Source organism: Nelumbo nucifera, chromosome 1, assembly GCF_055504915.1.
Source record: "Nelumbo nucifera cultivar China Antique chromosome 1, China Antique-T2T, whole genome shotgun sequence".
NCBI classification, from domain to species: Eukaryota; Viridiplantae; Streptophyta; class Magnoliopsida; order Proteales; family Nelumbonaceae; genus Nelumbo; species Nelumbo nucifera.
In genome coordinates, this window is record NC_142649.1 from 168,861,081 (window position 1) to 168,880,735 (window position 19,655).

Here is a 19,655-nt window from a genome sequence, read left to right on the forward strand (position 1 = left end):
GCCAATGAAAAGCTTGCCCCTCGATTTTGTGGACCATTTGCTATTGTGGAAAGAATTGGCGCTGTCGCTTATAAACTTCAACTTCCTCCAGAGGCAAGGATTCACCCTGTTTTTCATGTCTCGCAACTCAAGAAGGCAATTGGCAATCATATCTCTTCTCCCGTGATTCCTTCCACTCTGTCAGTTGATATGGAAATGCTGGTGGAACCTGCGGCCATTCGGGGGGTGCGTCCATCCACTATGCCTGGAGTTACTGGTTCGGAAGTGCTTATCCATTGGCAGGACCTGCCTGATTTTGAAGATTCATGGGAGCCTTTTGACTTACTTCGCGACCAATTTCCTCATTTCAACCTTGAGGACAAGGTTAGACTTTGGGCGGCGGGTAATGATAGGCCCCCAATTAATTTTACATATGCTAGGAAGGGGAAAGGTCAGCTTGCGGCCAAGGGGGGGAAATAATTGAACATGGGGGAATTTATGGCTGGAGGGAATAAGGAGAGTTTTTTGTGGCATTTATAGCTTGTCAGTTGAGAATAAGAAGAGTGTAGGGCATTTAGCATTTATAGCTTGTTAGTGGGAATAAGAAGAGTGGGGCATTTATGATTCGGCCAACTGGGCATTTATTATGGAAGGCAGTTATGCTGAAGATGTGTATAAGAAGGGGCTTTGGGGGATGGAGGAGGCAGGCTTTTACCGAGTAAAGAATTCTGTGAATGCTTGGGAGAGTCATCGGTCTCTCGAAGAACCGACCCACTGTAAGTGATCTTCTTTTTTTCTGAATAACTACCAGTTCCCTGTTGACGTTCTAGTCGTGTGGATTCTGCTGTGAGTCTGCAAATTGCATGTCAAGTTTCTAGGTCTTATCAGATTCATGTAAGCCAACCTCATATAGTTGGGATAAGATTTAGATGATGATGATGAGATTGATATTTCTCTTTTATAGTTGCTTGTATATTTTTCCTTTTTCTCTTTTTGAGTTATAGTGACTTAGGTGGCATTTGATAACTCTGAAGTCTGATGGCTGAAAAGTCAAAAAGCTATTTTTATGCATTTGAGATCTGAAAAGTAGCAGTTTTTCTGCCTTTCAGAGCGTCCTAAAATATAAAAGCATTTGTGTTGGGTTGATCTTCCGGGTTTTGATAACTACCAATTTTACTATTTTACCCCTAAAAATAGACTGATAAATCTGATTTCTATTTTGCATGTTATCATAAAAAATGAAAATTTAGAATATATTTCACCCAAAAATTAATAAAACAGTAAAATAATATAAAAAAGTAATTTTCATGAAAATTTAAAATAGTAATAATTACAAAATATTAGTATTAAATAGTATTAAAATTATGAAAAATGTTAAAATGGATTTAAAATATATTAAAAATTAATAATTATATAAATTTATGGAAAATTATTTATAATTAGAAAAAATTATGGAAAATATTAAAAAATCTGACATTTATCAAAAAAAAAAAAATCTGACACCCAGTTCAATGTTGATCGTCATGGGTAAGAAGTTCTACTGTATGATCAAAAGGTGATAATCACCATGATTTGCAGAACATCTAAAACAATTATAAACTAATAGACAATTTACAGAACTTTTAAAAACCACCCTCATACTACATATCCAAATGTTAATTACCAGTAAAAACACAGTTTACTCTGCACTATATCACAGTGCTAAACGTAAAAATTCAAATGTCACAGTGAAGGAAAGGATTTTTGGCTATTTCATACGGCTAAAACTTCACCCAAAACATACTTACATAAGCATGGCCCTTTACACCAAAGCAACTCAAGATGCATACAGTCATGGTACAATTTTAATTATAACATTCATGGCAAAAAGGAGACTTCTCGAAAAATGGCAGCTGAGATGGTACTACAAGCAAAAACCACATTTTTAACAGGAGAAAAAAATAATCAAAATAAAAAAAACAAAAATGGCAGTTGAGTTTGGTGGTGGTCACACTTGCTAGAGAAATCATCATTTCAGTTGAAACCCCTGCAAAAACAAAGAAAAAAGTGGCAAAGCAAGAAGAAAAATGGTTGGCAACCTGACAATTCGGGAGAAGAACACTCAAGGAAGAAAAAATAAAATAATATATCAAAGTTACCCATAGATTGCTGGTGATGATCACTGCCAGAGAAATCACCAAACCGGTTGAAACCCCTGGAAAAAACAAAGAAGAAATGTCAAGAACAAGATGGAAAATGGCTTGGAACCCGACTGTTCAGGATAAGACACAATTACCTGTAAACCGTGGTAATAATCACTAATGCTGTCGGAGAAGAACGTTGCAAACTGTGTTTGAGAAGAGGAAAATCGACTTCTAGGGTTCGACTACATCTGACTGCACTCCGCACTTGGTCCATGTCTTGATGATTCAGATCTTATTTGCATCTTCAGATATTGGGTTCAGACTTCTCAAATGGGGTCTTGCGACTGAGAAGCTAGTTTTTCAAACTTCAGATCCCAATTCAGATTTATCAAACACCCCTTTAGTAAATGAATCACATTTAAATAAGTCAGTCCTTTAGCCATCTTCTCTTCTATAGTTCTTCTATATGTATGTCATTCACATGTTATTATAACTTTCGTCATCTTTCTTACTATATGTTTTGATCATATTGGAAATCCTCTTTTATAATTGTCTTTTTTCCTTTCTTTTGAATTGTAGTTACTTGGTAATTGAATCACATTGATAATGGTAAGCCAATCATCCAATCACAAAATCCTTAATTGTTCTTTCCAAAACAGTAACAAAATATTGAAAACTTTTGATGATATTCTAAAAATTTTAACTTTAGATGTTTAATTTGTCAATGAAATTAAAAATATCCCCAATATATTGGCGATGTATCAGAGATATGGGGGCAAAAAAGATTTTTGGAATATTGCATTTCATTCCCAATGTTTTAAAACATGGAGGTGTGATGTGAGGCATTCCACTACCCGGAGGCATGAGGTGTAGTTCATAATGCAAGAGGTGTAAGCCACCCGAGTACAAGGAGGTTTAAGCCTTCTCAAGAGGAGAAGGAAGGAGGACTTCTTCCTTTCTTTTCTTTCTTTCTTTCTTCCCTCCTTTTTTTCCCTTTTCGCATATGGCGTGCATGAGGTGTACCAGAGCCGTATGCCTCAGAGCATTTTGAGTGCACCTTGTCTGGAGGCGTGTCTACAGGTGTATGCCTCAAATGCCTTTAAAAAATTGATTGTTCCCTACAGTCCCTAGTTTATAAGGAGATTTTTGGGAGATCTTGCCATTATCTCACCAATATTGCAGACCATGTTCCAAGGTATCTTATGATTTGGTGTCCAAATTGAGGCGATTCATTAGGATGGATATGGAGATAGCAAACTCTTAAGCTGATAGCTTGGCCTGGGGATGCAGGAGAAAGGTGGGGTTGTCAGGAGGTTGGAGTTGTTATATAGTCTATTCTTTTGTGGATAATATCTCTCTGTATCTTGTTTTTCTGTAGTTTGTTTGTGTTAGTCTTGCCATCATGGGTAGGCATAGCAACATTATATTTCTTTCCGGACTATGAAGTTTTTCTTATTGATTAAAAAATGAATTATAAATCATTGAACTCTGATTTGATAAAAAAAATCATTGAACCCCGATTTTTTTTCCCTCTGCCATCCGTCTAGAACTTTAGACTAGCATAGAGATAGAGTTAAATATACATCTTCAAACCATACAATCTTTTAAAATGTTTTCTTAAAGATAGAAATTTTGCTTTTACCAATCACAACTTTTTCAAGAAAATCAAAGTAAAATCACTTTTAAGCCACTTATTTACAAAATAAATTCTAGAAATAACAAGATGATAATTTATAAAGTTTGAGAATAGCCAAAAGAAAGTAGTAATTTAGTAGAAATCTGCTGAAAGAAAAAATATGAAAGAAAGGAGTGTTTTCTTGAAGAGAGAAGAAGAGATCTTTAGAAGAAAAGAGAGCAATAATCTGGCCGCCCCCTTCAGTTATTATTTATATTAAAAATATAAGAGGTGTACAATTCCTACTATGCCCTTATAGGGTGGCAAAACATAAAACAGTACATAAAAGACTCAAAACACTAATAAAATTATGACTCACATAACAGCTGTGGTCCCCACTTCTTATCTAACAACTAGCATAACACAACTACTCTAAAACTAACTAATCTTCAACAAATTTCAATCACACCCAAGTGTGCAATCCATCTTATGGAAACCAAGGTTCAAAATATCGATACGCTCGATATGCCGGTAGGGGCATATCGGACAAATCGATACCTTTTATTTTTTACTTTTTTTTTTTATTTTTTTCAAAACCGGTTCAGGGGGGCTGGTTTAGGGCTCCTCCACCCCCTGAACCAGTCAGACCCCCGATACACCCACTGTAGGGGCGTATCGGAGGGGTCCCGGAACGATACGTATTGGTCGATACTTTGAACCTTGATGGAAACAACTCTCTATAGTCATGTCCAATTTATATGATCTTAGCCTTGTTAAACATATAATTGACCATGCTAATTTTACCTAATCTAAAATGAATGCATTTGAACTTGTTTTTATGTGCAAAACTTGGGTAAGTAATGCACTTAATATTGTAGCTTCTTCTGGTAGAGGTCTGTTTAAAATGGGTGATGACTTTGAGTGAGCTTTTCTGCATCCTACATCTTATTCTGTAATGGATATTTTCCATGATTCTCACATTCTTGGTAATTTAGTACCATTTTTAGCCTGCATGGTTATGCCTGGATATTGCATTTACCTCATCCCTATGGCATATCTTTGCAAGGTTTGATTTAAAAACTGAAGCTTGATGCAGGTTGTAGATTCTATGGTTGTAGAAAGGGCTCGAGGTGAATCGCAAAGCACATCTGGATCCCTTCAATCATTATGTTGGGGATCATCAGCTTTTGGAGGGATTGTGAGTGCTTATTTTAGTGGCTCTTTGGTGGATGCTTATGGTGTAAGGCATGTTTTTTTCAATTTTTTATTCAACACTATTGTTTACAATGAATCTCTCCTAATCAAACACTTCCCTCATTGGCTTTTTTTGATATGCAGATTTGTCTTTGGTGTGACAGCATTGCTTCCACTGATAACATCTGCAGTTGCTGTTCTTGTTAAAGAACAACGCATGTCTAGATATAATCTTTCTCTGTCAGGTCCTGGCTTTTTTGAGAGCTCAAAACAGAATATAATTCAGCTATGGAATGCTGTCAGGCAGCCTAATGTATTTTTGCCCACCTTATTCATCTTCCTGTGGCAAGCAACACCGCAATCAGACTCTGCCATGTTTTTCTTTACGTAAGTTCTTTCATCCTATATTTTAAGGATGTTATAGTTGATAGGTACTTGAAACTTCTATAATTTCTGAGCATCTGTTTTGGTTCCTTGTTTGGGTTTCAGGACAAACAGACTTGGTTTCACCCCAGAATTTTTAGGTCGTGTCAAGCTTGTTACTTCAGTCGCATCATTGATAGGTGTTGGACTGTATAATGGATTTTTGAAGAATGCTCCCTTGCAGAAGATTTTTCTATGTACAACCATTATGGGTGCTGCTCTTGGGATGACACAGGTTTGTCTGAGCTGTGGTTGAATTTTTTTTTGGTTCACTTCAACTAAGATTGCTTGAGAATTTTAAATTTCTAGGTTTCCATGGTCATTTTTACATACGATTTTATCATGTATATCTTCCTCAGATTTTCCTTGTTACTGGACTAAATCGGCAGTTTGGTGTAAGTGATGAATGGTTTGCTATTGGAGATTCTTTGATTATAACAGTCCTTTCTCAGGTAAAATATAATTTTTTAAGCCATTTCATAGATATGTGGCCATTTTAAACAGTAACTCTATTATACATTGTGGATGATATTTAAACTATTGGCTATTTCACAGAAACTTTAAATGCCATCAACTACTTAATTTTGTAGGATAGATGGTGGTTTCTCTGATATTAAGATAATGATGGGTGAATAGACAGAGATAAATATCTTTTTTCTTCTATTTTTTATTTTTTTTATAGGAAGCAGTAACTTTCATTAACTTTAAGGAACATTAGTACAACTATCACCTTCGAAAGAAGGTGATCCTTCAATCCACAACAGACTTACAAACATGCCCAAAAAAGAGTTTCCCTACTAACCCCTTGCTTTGCAAAGCATCAACCAAGGTGTTTTCTGACCTTCTAGCCCATTTGAATTGTACTCTAATCTCCCTTGTTAGGTTCAAAATTTCCCTTACAACTTGTCTAAGGGACCAAGTGCCTAAGCTATTTGTCTGCATCCAACCTATTACCAACTTTGATCTCCCTCCACTTCTAAATGCTGAAAACCCAACTGTTTAGCCAATCCGAGTCCTTGCAGTAGTGCCATTACTTTTGCCCTAAGTGAGTCACCCATCCCAATTTGACCAAGGAATAAAGCCAAGATTATTCCTTCCATACCTTTGAAAACACCCCCAACTCCTGAGGGACCCGGGTTACCTACAGAACTACCACCAAAATTTAGCTTTACTCTGTTCTGTTGAGGAGGAGACCAGCTTACATGAATAGTAGGAATGAGGAAGAGGAGCCCGCTACTGTACTCCAACCTCAGTCATCTACTGTAAAAGCCTTGAACAGATCCAGTGTTTTCAGCCAATTTAAGACCTTGAAGGTTATTTTTTCTACCAATTCATCCTTTGATTTTCCTTTCCCTTGGAAGATCCTAGTGTTCCTCTCTTCCCAGACTGCCGAAACAATAGCTGATCTCGTTGCTCTCCACCCTGCCCCTTTTCTTTGGTTATCAGAAGAAGCTCGAGTTGAAGAGGTGCACCACACTTGATGGAGGAGTCCACCTACAACCAAAGAGAGAGGAAAACCAGTTCCGAATATGAGTAACAAAAGAATAGGAGATTAATAGATGGCTCACTGTCTCTCCACTAGTCATACAATGACTACAAACATGTGGGGATAATCTCCAGTTTGGTCCCTTTTTCTGAAGAACATCTAAAGTATTGATTTTTTGGAGGACTACTTCCCAACAAAAGGTCCTAATATTAAGCAGCATAGGAGCACACCACACTTCTGTAACAGGAAAACAGATAGGCAAGTTGGTTGGCTGCAACAAGGCATTAAAGAAAGAGGATCAAGAGAAATAACCTGTAGTGGATTCTGACCAAATTCTACTATCAAGACAAGATTGATCCAAAAAACACTGAATTTAAAAGAGAGAAAAGTTAATCTGCAGTGCCCACTTCTGTGTCCCTCAAAGCTCTTCTCAAGCCCAAATCCCAAGAAGAGTTTCCAATAAGGAATATTGAGTGTCTATGGGACTAATATGTAGCTTTGGGAAACCTTTTTGTCTTTTTTCCCTTGATATGGTTGTATGTGAACTATTTGAGCAACAGCCAACATTTTCTGTGGACTTTTACTTGTAACAAGTGTTGTCCCAAGTGTGAATTGTCATCATGGCTAGACCGATTAATATTGAGGTGTGCAGGTAACACAACAATAGGGGTTGAGAAACAAATCAAGTTATGTGGTTGTTTGCTCAACATCTTGATATTGAATATGAAGACATTTTGAAATCAAAAGGGATTTTGAAAGTCAGTGATGTCAAAAGAAGTTTGCTTTTCCATTGCTTCTTAAAATCCCATCAGAACATTTGGCAGCTAAGCTGTGATATTTTGCTCAAAATCATAGAACCTGAACATTACTTTGACAAGTCCTAAACTGTTGAAATCAAAACAAGCACATAAAACAGCACCAAACTATAGCACAAGCAAGGTTCAAAATATTGGAATTATCAGGCCATATCGGCTGATACATATCATATTGGTGCCCTCCTGATATGCCCCCACAGTGGGTGTTCTGGCATCTGACCTGGTTCAGGGGGTAGATGGGCCCTTAAACCGACCTCTCCGAACCAATTTGAAAAAAAAATAAAAGTTTTTAACAGCCGAACAGAGGAGAAGAGAGGTAGGAGAAGAGAAGAGAAGAGAAGAGGAAGAGAGGAGAGAAGAGAGAAGAGAGGAGAGAAGAGGAAAGAGAGGAGAGAAGAGAGAGATTTGGAGTCTGCTACAGTGCCGCTACAGTGCTGGCGGCAACAACTTATATTAATATATATAGGGCGACCATAATTAGAAGGGAAAGGACCCTTATGCCCCTACTTAAGTTACAACATAAAAAATAAAAGAAAAAACTGCTTTAATTTGTCCAAACGAACCCTAACTCAGCAGAATACAAACATAATAAATAAAGTTAGCATTCCAACACTCCCCCTCAAGTTGGGACATGGATGTCAATCATGCCCAACTTGTCATACAAATTATTATGCTGCACGTGTTGAAGGCCCTTGGTGAAGATGTTTGCAAGTTGTTCCTCTGAACTAACATAAGGAGTGCACACTTCTCCGCTCACAAGTTTTTCTCTATTAAAATGCTTGTCCACTTCAATATGTTTTGTTCCATCATGGAGGACTGGGTTAGCAGCAATGTTGCTAGCAGCCTTGTTGTCACAGTAGAGTGACATAGGTTTGTTAACTGCAAAACCCAACTCTCCTAACAAATTTTTTATCCACATCATTTCAGCAACTCCATGAGACATGGCTCTGTATTCCGCCTCAACACTGGATCTAGCCACTACACTTTGCTTCTTACTTCTCCAGGTGACTAGGTTTCCTCCCACAAAGGTACAATACCCACTGGTAGATTTTCTGCCATCGATTGCCCCTGCCCAATCAGCATCTATATACACCTCCATTTTCAAATGCCCATGTTTCTGGAAAAGCAAACCAGCTCCTGGGAACTTCTTGAGGTATCTAAGGATTCTTTCTGCAACTTCAAAGTGAGTTGTCTTAGGATTATGCATGAACTGACTAAGAACACCCACCGCATAGGCAATATCAGGTCTGGTCATAGACAAATATAAGAGTCTCCTTACAAGTCTCTGGAACTTCTTTACATCTTTCAAACACTCCCCCTGACTATCTCCTAGCTGATGGTTGGGTTCAATGGGTGAATCAATTGGTTTCACTCCCAACTTGCCTGTATCCTCTAATAGATCTAGTACATATTTTCTTTGGGAAATAAAGATGCCCCTTTTTGAGCGGGTAACTTCAATTCCAAGAAAATAACATAAGGAGCCTAGATCTTTCACCTCAAATTGAGTGGCTAGGAATTTCTTCAGCTTCTGTATTTCAGTCTTCCAATCTCCTGTGATTACTATGTCATCAACATAGACAATTAAAGCTGCAATTTTACCTTCACCTTTTTTCACAAATAAAGTATGATCTGACTGGCATTGTTTGAATCCAATCTGTTGCATTGCTAAATGAAACCTACTAAACCAGGCCCGAGGTGATTGCTTCAACCCATATAAAGATTTTTTTTAACTTGCACACCTTCTGCTCACTACCTTTGGCATAGAAACCCTGGAGGTTGAGTCATGTAAACCTCTTCCTCTAGGTCACCATTCAAGAATGCATTCTTGATATCCAACTGATGAAGTTCCCAATCAAGATTAGCTGCCAATGAGAGGAGGATTCTGATTAAATTCATCTTGGCTACTAGAGCAAAGGTCTCGGCATAGTCTACTCCATACACTTGTGTAAACCCTTTGGCTACCAATCTAGCTTTGTATCTTTCTACTGAACCATCAACTCTATGTTTTACTGTGAATACACACTTGCAACCCACTGGTTCCTTCCCTTCAAGAAGATCCACTAACTTCTAGGTGACATTTTTGTGTAAGGCATTAATTTCTTCCTTCGTTGCATCTGTCCATTCAGTTTTGGATAAAGCTTCTGCCACATTCTTAGGAACAAAGGCACTATCAATAGAGGAAAGGAATGCATTTTATGAAGGTGAAATATGATCATAGGACACAAAGTGAGAGATAGGATGATTAGTAGTACAAGACCTAACACCCTTTCTCTTAGCAATAGGAACATCAAGATCATTAACAATAGGAGGATCAATGTTAAGAGATTCAGGCATATTAATGGGTAACAAGTGTACCTGACTAACGAGGAGGATCTACCTCTGGAGAGTCCGATGATATTGGTTGCATAGTTCGGGTTCTATGGCTCTTGAACTTTGCTGGCTCTTATGGCGGCGAAGAAAGACCCGAAATGGAGAAGGGACTGGAAGAGGAGGTAGTTGAACTTGAGTGTGTTTCTCCTCAACCCTACTCTCCCCCTAAGGAGAAACCGAGAAGAAGGGTCGACTCTCAAAGAATGATACATCCATGGAGACATGGTACTTGCGTGAAGCAGGATCATAGTAGCAGTAACCCTTTTGAGATAACGGATAACCAAGAAAAACACAAGGAGTGGCACGGGGATCAAGTTTACTGCAAGGAGACAAGTCATGAACGAAGCAACGACACCCAAAGACACGTATTGGAATGGGGGACAACGAAGCTGTAGGAAACAAGAGTTGATGTGGGGCCTTATACTCTAGTAATCGAGATGGCATACGGTTGATGATATATGTAGCACACATAACAACATCCATCCAAAAATGTTTCGGAACATTCATATGAACTAATAAACCACGAGCTACCTCAAGTAGATGACGATTTTTCCTTTTAGCAACACCGTTTTGTTGAGGTGTCCTGGCATAAGAGCTTCGATGAAGAGATCCACACGAAGCAAAGAACTCCGTGAGATCACTATGGAAGTACTCTTTTGCATTGTCCGATTGGAAAATGTGAATTTCAGTTTAAAATTGAGTGAAAACCATTCGTTGAAAGTTTTTCACAATCTTTGGCACTTCATCTGTAGATCGCATAGGATACACCCAAGTATATCTAGAGTAGTCATCAATCAAAGTAATGAAATATTTATATCCAGTCTCGGTAGGTAGAGAAATAGGGCCCCAAACATCAGAATAGACAATATGAAAAGGAAATTCAGATCTTTTATTTCTTAAAGGAAAGGAATTTCTACAATGTTTGCTCAATTGGCATGTATGACACTGCAATTTACTCAAAGACTTAAACAACCCAAGAAACATAAGTTTTAAAGACTCAAACGAAAGGTGACCAAGACGATTATGCAACAAGTAGGCATGACTCTCACTAGAAGAACTTAAAGACTCTGTAGCCACATGACCAGCTTTATTCTCCAACACGTAGAGGCCATCCACCATGCTTCCTCTACCAATCATCTTTCCCGAGGGCAAATCCTGAAATACACACGAAGGAAAGATTACTGAACAATTCAAGGAATGAGTAATATTGCTAATGGAAAGTAAATTGATAGGTAATTTAGGAACATGCAACACATTAGAGAGGGTAAGACCAAGAGGAATGTAAATGGTTCCTTGATTGGCTATGGTGGAATAAGACCCATCAGCCATTCTCACCTTATCTCTCATAGAGAGGAGGTTATATGCCTGAAATAAATTTGACTTACTAGTCATGTGGTTTAAGGTTCCAGAGTCAATTATCCAAGGGGAATCAAATGACACACGGAAGGCAGTGGCAGTGTTACTTGATGTAGATGTTAGACAGTGTATGCCCTTATCTCCAATCAAAATGATGTACATTATGATATTTATTGTAAATGAATAAAGTACATATTTGATTCATGTTATTATGGTGTGTTTCTGTGTAATACCCTTAAATTGGACACATTTGAGACTCGTGTTAGTTTAGAATATTCACAGCCGTTGGATAGATCTCGGGAGATTTATCTTGCCAAGGCTGACACTGATGTGCCGCCAAGTTGGTTGGGGTAGGTTGTCTCAGCTGCCAGGGTGAGACCTGAGGTACATGCAGTTTGGGTTTTCTTGAAACCCAGAACCGGACCAGAATTCCAGTATTGCCCTGGACCTTGGAGATAGATGGGCAAAACTTGAATGGTACACCTGACCCCTAGACTCGATTATGATACTACACTAGGTGTCGGATTGGGCTGTCTTTGATATGCCAATCAGTGAGATCCTTGGAGGGGGTCAAAACCTGGGTATGTTGGGACAATCCGAGAATTCATCTGAGTGGGTGATCATAGTGATAGGATCAGCCCCTTTGTCGGACAAAGTGAATGATCGGGGATGCATTTTCTCTGATGGAAACCAAAACTGCCGGCAGTTGATTTCAACCGTTGAAATTGTTTTGCAAAATATATTTATATAGAGATATACATATATAATATTATGGTTTCAAAATGTTTGCAAAAGGTTTTAATTCCCGGGATCCATGTGAGTAGAGAGTGCAGCACTATACCTTGCAGCTGAGGGAGAGGCTCTCTCTTGTCGGGCAGTGTTTGAACATTATGGGCTGAGAGGTTAAGTATAAGACCATTGAGGGTAATACCTGATGGGCTAATCTTGCATTTGCCCACGGTCCTTGGGTTTTTATAAGGTGGCTTGACCCAATGACCATTTAGTGTAAATGTTGGGTCCATTAAGAGCCCATGGTGATGGACTCAAGGGTTCACTATCTCCTACAGTGAATTCAGCTAGGCCTTGTAACAAAGGCTAGGCTGAACCCATGTGGCTGATGTGTAGATCAATGTTTGGGTCCCACACCATACAAGGATGACCAACTGGACAACGGTTAGGAGGCTAAGTGAGCAGATAGACTTAATGGGCCTAAAGCCCCATTCGAATTGGCTTAATGAGATTAATTAAAAGAGGGCAGTTCTGGGATTTAGATCAGCAGATAGGATAAGGGATTATCCCTATCCACTCAGAGAGAGTCCTGATCCAAATAAAGATTTGGATCAGGAAACTTCTAATTAGATTAGGAGGGATGATCTTTATCTGTAGATAAGATAAGGGACTATCCTTATCTCTTAAAGAGAGTTAGGAAACTCTTAATGGGATTAGGAGAACCTCTCTTTAAGGCTATAAATAGGAGAGTAGGGCGAACCCTCAGAACACAACAGAAATCATCTGAGTGACTGCTGATTTCCAGAGAGAGACAACACAGTTTGTCTGCACTGTCTCCTCTCTTGCTCTTGCTGCCATACCAGTTCGATCTCCACCTGTGGAGCAATCAAGAAGAGTTCTTGATATTACCTTTTGGCAGAAAAGGTAATCTGAAGTCATTTTCACTAGCCCTCCATCAGATTCTTGCTGAAGAATCATCCTGCTGATTCTGCTTCAACCTGCACCGTGTCATCTTCGGTGGAAGCAGTCTTTGGATCTTTCCTTGGGCATGAACACCTTCATTGGAGGTTATTACTACTTCGTGTCAGGTATATCCCTCCATTTGCTGAAGAATCATCCTGCTGATTCTGCTTCATCCTGCACCGTGTCATCTTCGGTGGAAGCAGTATTTGGATCTTTCCTTGGGCATGAACACCTTCATTGGAGGTTATTACTACTTCGTATCAGGTATATCCCTCCATTCCCTTTTTGGTTTCAGATCTGGTCTGGTTTGGTTTCAAGATTGATCCTTGAAAATGCAGTTTTCTAAAATAGGGAATGCGATTCCCACATGGGAGAGAGAAATTTTTGAAATTTCGCCCAACCTTCCTGCAGGGTTCGGCCATCCATATGATGGATCTCTCATCCCTTCAGTAGACACAAAGGAGGTAGAAGGAGTAGGGCCAGAACCCATTTGGCGAAGTGTCCTACCATATAATTCCAAGTGGTCATGAAAGGAGTTGATGATCTCTTCCTTGGGGTCAGGACCAGAGTGTCGCTCTTGGGGTACAATGGGACTAGTCTTTTGAGATGCCACATTTGCTGAGTTATATTTCTTCTGACTCTACTGGGTTGGCTTCTTACTCGGATCAGACTTCTTACTCAATTCCTGAGCCCATTTCGGCTTGCCATGAAGATCCCAACATGTGTCTCTAGTGTGCCTGGACTTTTGACAGTGAGTGCACCAAAGTTTGTCTTTGTCATCCACTCTCTTCTGTGAATCTCCCTTTTTAAAAGAACCTCCAACATTTGAACTTGTATCCTCTCGGACAGCTAGTGCAATCGGTTCCCCTTCTATACAATTCATCACACTTCTTCTGCTCTCTTCAGACTGAACTAGGGCATAAACTTCTTGGACTGAAGGTTGGTTCTTACTTCCTAAGATTTTTACTCTCATGGATTCATATGTTGGATTCAGCCCCAAAAGAATGGCAAATACCCGTTGTTGGGAAACAAGTGAATTATATAGGCCTTTGCATCCTCATCACACTTCCAATTTACATTTTGATAATGATCAAGTTCCTTCCAAATTGATGTCAAGTCTGAATAGTACATCGAGAGACTCCTCTCCCTTTGCTTGCAAGTGGAGGATTCTGCTTGTAATTGATATATCTTTGCATAGTGTCTCTGTTCTGAATAGGTAGATTTTGCTTATTCCCATATTTCACAAGCTATTTCAGCCCACATAAAGGTCTTCCTTACTTGTGGCAGCATGGAAACCAAGAGCCGTAATATCACCATGCTATTTTCTTGGTTCCTTCTGTCATGTTCAGCACTACCAATCTTTGGTTCCTTGATTTTACCATTAATATACCCAATTTTTCCTCTAGCAGTAATATAAAGTTTAATTCCCCTAGACCATTCAAGATAGTTCAGTCCATCAAAGGGGATTATAGCCATGGGGAAACTCATATCCATCCCCCCTCTCATTCCATTTTAACCTCTTGAAATTCCTAAAGTTGCAGAATTCTCAGAGGACATGATTCAAACACCTTTCAGACCTTACACACACCTTATGATCCCTCCTATGACCAAACAAACAGTCCTAGAAACACCAAGGATGAAGCCCACATGCACACACTGCAATCTGGACACAATCTGACCACAAACCAGCCTAGATTGTCTAAAAAAGGCAAGATTTTAGGGTGATCTCATAGCTGATCTGACCTAGCAATCACACTCCAACTTCCAGACACCCCAAACACATCGACTGCTAGGAGGGGTCATAAACCAGTATGGTTACACCACAAGAGTTAAAAGATCAGGTCATCCACGACCTACAGATCTGAATTCTCAGACATGGGATCACATGATCCATAAAAAAAGAGGTTCGAACCTCACAGCTTCTCAGAAAACATTCAGCAGTCTGAAGCCATATAGTTTCTTTTTGGTACACGACCAAGACCAAGGAAAAGGAAAAAAAACACTAAAAAAGATCTGTACCAGTCGTAGGTCTGCACTTTTTTGATAGTTGAAGAAGACAGCAGGTTGAAGCTTGTTCGATCTGCTCACAGGCCTAGCAGAACCTGGCTCTGATACCATATTAACAGCCGAACAGAGGAGAAGAGAGGTAGGAGAAGAGAAGAGGAAGAGAGGAGAGAAGAGAGAAGAGAGGAGAGAAGAGAAGAGAGAGATTTGGAGTCTGCTAAAGTGCCGCTATAGTGCTGGCGGTGCCAGCTTATATTAATATATATAGGGCAACCATAATTAGAAGGGAAAGGACCCTTATGCCCCTACTTAAGTTACAACATAAAAAACAAAGGAAAAAACTGCTTTAATTTGTCCAAACGGACCCTAACTCAGCAGAATACAAACATAATAAATAAAGTTAACATTCCAACAAAAGTGAAGCTAGATATAGGACGAACTGGCGTATCGGCCTGTATCAATATTTTGAACCTTGAGAACAAATGACTAGATTAAAATAAACATGCTAGGAAGTTTACTGGAATGCATATATGGAGATTGGAGGAAGGCATACCTGCAATATAGATTGCGAATCCAGGTTACAAGGCATGAAACTTGATGGGTTGAAGCTTCTTTAATGTTTTTATTCCTTTATTGTCATTGATGGATATTTATTTTTAGGCTTTAACAATGGGTTATGCTTTTCTAACTGGAATAAGACTGCTTCATCAATGGACCCTTTGATGATCAGTATTTTTTTTTTGTTTGGAATCCGTATTTCATTGTATCATTTTCCCCATCTTTGTTAGAGTTGCTTCTACATGTACATGGGCCATCTATGTTATCTTTTATGGAGGATCTCCTTTCTTTCTTCATTGTCAATCTATTACAATGTTATGCTCATTACCTATTCTTGAGTACAGAAGCTAGGGGTAGAAGTTTGTTGCATGTCTGAAAAAGAGATTTTTAAGATAGGTTACTAGTAATCTATTCTCTGGTCGATTTGGGAAGAGAGAAATAATAGGATTTCCCAAGGGCAAGAAAAATCCAAGGAAGCACTTAGTAGAAATCTGCTGAAATAAAAAATATGAAAGAAAAGAGTGTTTTCTTGAAGAGAGAAGGAAGAGAGAAGAAGAAAAAGAGAAGAATAGATCTTGAGAAGAAAGAGAGCAATGATCTGGCCGCCCCCTTCACTTATTATTTATATTAAAAATACTAGCAGGGACCCGTGCGATGTATGAGAAAATCTGAAAGATTTAATAATTTTATTTTTCATTTAATGTTGATTTATAAAAAATGATTATTGTTAATTGAATACGAACAAGTATTTTTTACTAAATTTAGTTTTATTAATAATTTGTAGTAATTTTAATAATTTTTATTCTTTTATTATTTTTAAATGAAATTTTGATTAATTTTGAATAAATAAAAATAATTATAAAAGCTAACATTTTTATTAATTCCACTAATAATTAACAATTATATAGGAATGACAACGGGGTGGGTTCAGGGCAAGGCACCCATCCCTTTCCCTGCCCCATAGTCAAGACACTCTACCCCATCCCTGCCCCGTCCCCAGTGTCACGCGGGTTCAGGGCAAGGTAACCACTCAATGTTGGGCGAGTTCAGGGGCAAGGCACCCCACTCTTCATCAAGGATGGAGAATCCTCGAATTTCCTTGCCCCGTCCCCAGTATTGGGCGGGTTCAAGTAAAGGTGTAAATTGAGTCGTGCTGGGTCGGCACGATACGACCCGCATGTGGCCCACACAAAGTGCGAGTCATGCTGTGTTGGATAATTTGGTGTCCCGGGCCATGCCTCCCTCTAGGATAATTTGGGGGGTCGGTTCGGCACAACTCATGGCTCGAGCCCGCACGGGCTTGTGCCGTGCCATGGATCGGGTTGGTCCATGGGCCGGGCCTTGGGCCAGGCCATACTGCACACCAAGCCAAGCTTAAGGTACGACACCCACTCCCCATCTAAGGTTTTTAAAATTGGACTGGATAGGGAACATTCTGGAGTTGGTCGGTCTGACTTTTCAGTCTGAAAGGATGACCCTCTTTGACAAAAAAATAAAAAATTAGAAAAACAAAAAAATGCCAAAAACTATTGTTCGGGTTAACGGTTCGACCACCCAGGTCGGCGGTTCGCTAACCAAATAAATAGTTTTTGGACAAAAAGCGGTTTTGAAGTGAAATGGTGTCCGGTTCCCAATTTTTTTGGTCTAACCATATCGTTTGATCCAGTTCGAAAACACTGTCCCGTCAACCCAATATTCAATTTGATGATAGAAATGATCAAAATGATATATTGAGTATCTACCACATGGTAAATTTCTAAAAGTACACTATATTGTCTTTAATATTCAAAAATGTAATTTTATGAAAATTTTGAAAAATTTATTGTACTCGTGTACTTTTGAAAATTTATTTAAATTTTTATTAAATAATTTATTTTCTTTTTAAATGGTTTACTTACAGAATTATACTAATTTATCTTATAATTTCTAATATAAACTAACCAATAATTTCCTTTTTCCAATATTATACTAATTTATCTTAATAATTTGTTTAATTATTTGTTCAAATTATAGTTTTCCATTTCCCATAGTCATTTGTCTTTAATAATTTTCAATAATTTGCAATGAAAATTACATAATTTTTCAATGGTTTTCCAAAATCTATCAAATGTAATAAATTTTCCTAAAATTTCCAAAATATTCTAATAATTTTCAATAATTATTTAATGCCTTTTAAATAAACTTTAACATACTTTATATCTTTTAATTTCAAAAATGTTATTTTATGAAAATGTAGTCTTATGAAAATTTTTGAAAAATTTATTACATTTGTGTAACTATGGGGATTTGTTGATTTTTTTTAAAATTGTTATTAAATATATTTTTTTTATTTGGTAGTTTACTAACAAAATTACACTAATTTATCTTTTATTTTTCAATATAAATTAATTAATAATTTCATTTTCTAACATTATAATATTTTGTTCCCCCATTTGTATTTGGTTATTGATTATAATAATAACAATAACTAAAATTTTATACTTTTTGATAGTTGTTAAATATAATTCTCAATTTTATAGAAATTAGTTAAAGAGTTTTCAATTTCTATAAAATGTTGTTAATGAGTTAATTAATAACAATATTTATTAATTTTTGGTAATTTACTAACCGTACTAATAAGAATATTTAATTTTTGGTAATTTACTAACCATATTTATTAACTTTTGATAATAACACTATTTAATACTCATTGAATATGGGTGGGATTAAATATTAATATGAATATTTTAAATGAGGGAGAGTGGATATAGATTGGGGGGATGCATTTTAGGAATTGATTAGGGAGTGGGGCAACATGATACTTTCCTATTGATTTAAATGAGATACCTTAGGAGAGAGATTATAGGAATATTTTTAGGTAGTTGGGTGACATTGCTTAATGGGAGAGGTGGGAAGGGGAGAGAGAAGGTCAAAGAGAATGTAGGGTGGGGAAAATGGAGCAAGGAGAGGCATGGTGACGGGGATCCAAGCTTTGTTAAGTGAAAGTTAAACAATAGAAATACATAAGAGTATATAATTGTTTATATTTTAACTTTTAATAAACAATCCGTTCAAACTCAACCCAAGTTGACCGGTTTTCTCGTATTTCAGATCGGCTTTGGTTTAATAAATATATATTAATATTTTATATTTTAAATTTAATTTTTTAATACAGGAAAGTAGGAAAATTCCATTATTTGTTAGTTTAAAATATTTTATATCATAGATTTAATTGTTGTAATTTATTTTTTAATAATATCATTGTAATTTATGAAATTTAAAGTTAATTTTAAGTTAAAATCTTTTGAACAAACAAATTAAACCAAAAATAGGCCCAAATTGATAGAGCCCGAGTTGGTGGGTTTTCGCTAATGGTTAATTGGTTTTGAGTGACAAACTACGGACTTGATCAGATTGATTTGGTTGGTGAAATAGCTTGCAACTGAACCGAACCAATCATTGAACACCCAATTTCAACCTCTTTTGGCACCTTTGAAATAGGGGCATGTGCTGGTTTATTCACTTCTTTCACTATTAGGGCATAAACAAGGTCTGATTCTTTGCTTTCCTCCTCAAATTGCTTCTTGGATAGAAAGAAAGGTTGCTTCTTTTGTTGAACTACTTGTTTCTGGGCTAGAGCTGCCTTTTGAGGGGTCTTAATTCGCTTTTTGATCTCATCAGGTGACATAGGTTTTATAACAATTCTCTTTTCATTAAATAGAAAGTAATATGTGAAGGGATGGGATATCCATCACATGGGATATCCATCTTTGCAGGGAACCGAATTCCCTATTTTAGAAAAAAATTTTTCAAGGATCAATCTTGAACCATGAACCAAACTAGATCTGAACCAAAAGGAGTAGGAGGGAGGATGTACCTGATACGGAGAATTAGTATCTCCCAATGGAGGTGTTCACGCCCAAGGAAGGATCCAAAGACTGCTCCCACTGAAGATGGCGCAGTGCAGGATGGAGCAGAATCAACAATGTTCTTCAAAAGAATTTGACCCTTCGCAAGAATCAACTGGATGGCTTGTGAGTACAGCTCCGATCAATCTTTTC

General features: G+C 37.7%; 1 protein-coding gene across 2 annotated transcripts in view; it reads left to right on the forward strand.

The window, feature by feature from the left end:
• Window positions 1-19,655, forward strand: part of LOC104596561 (Major facilitator superfamily protein) — a 62,763-nt gene that overhangs the window by 25,033 nt on the left and 18,075 nt on the right. For both annotated transcript variants that reach the window (XR_016080596.1, XM_010257791.2), the window contains exons 5-8: window positions 4,814-4,962; window positions 5,056-5,298; window positions 5,401-5,569; window positions 5,694-5,786. Coding sequence is in view for 1 of the 2 variants with exons in the window: in XM_010257791.2 (XP_010256093.1) it covers window positions 4,814-4,962; window positions 5,056-5,298; window positions 5,401-5,569; window positions 5,694-5,786 (654 nt within the window). In the remaining variant the exon portion in view is untranslated. The remainder of the gene's footprint in view (window positions 1-4,813; window positions 4,963-5,055; window positions 5,299-5,400; window positions 5,570-5,693; window positions 5,787-19,655) is intronic.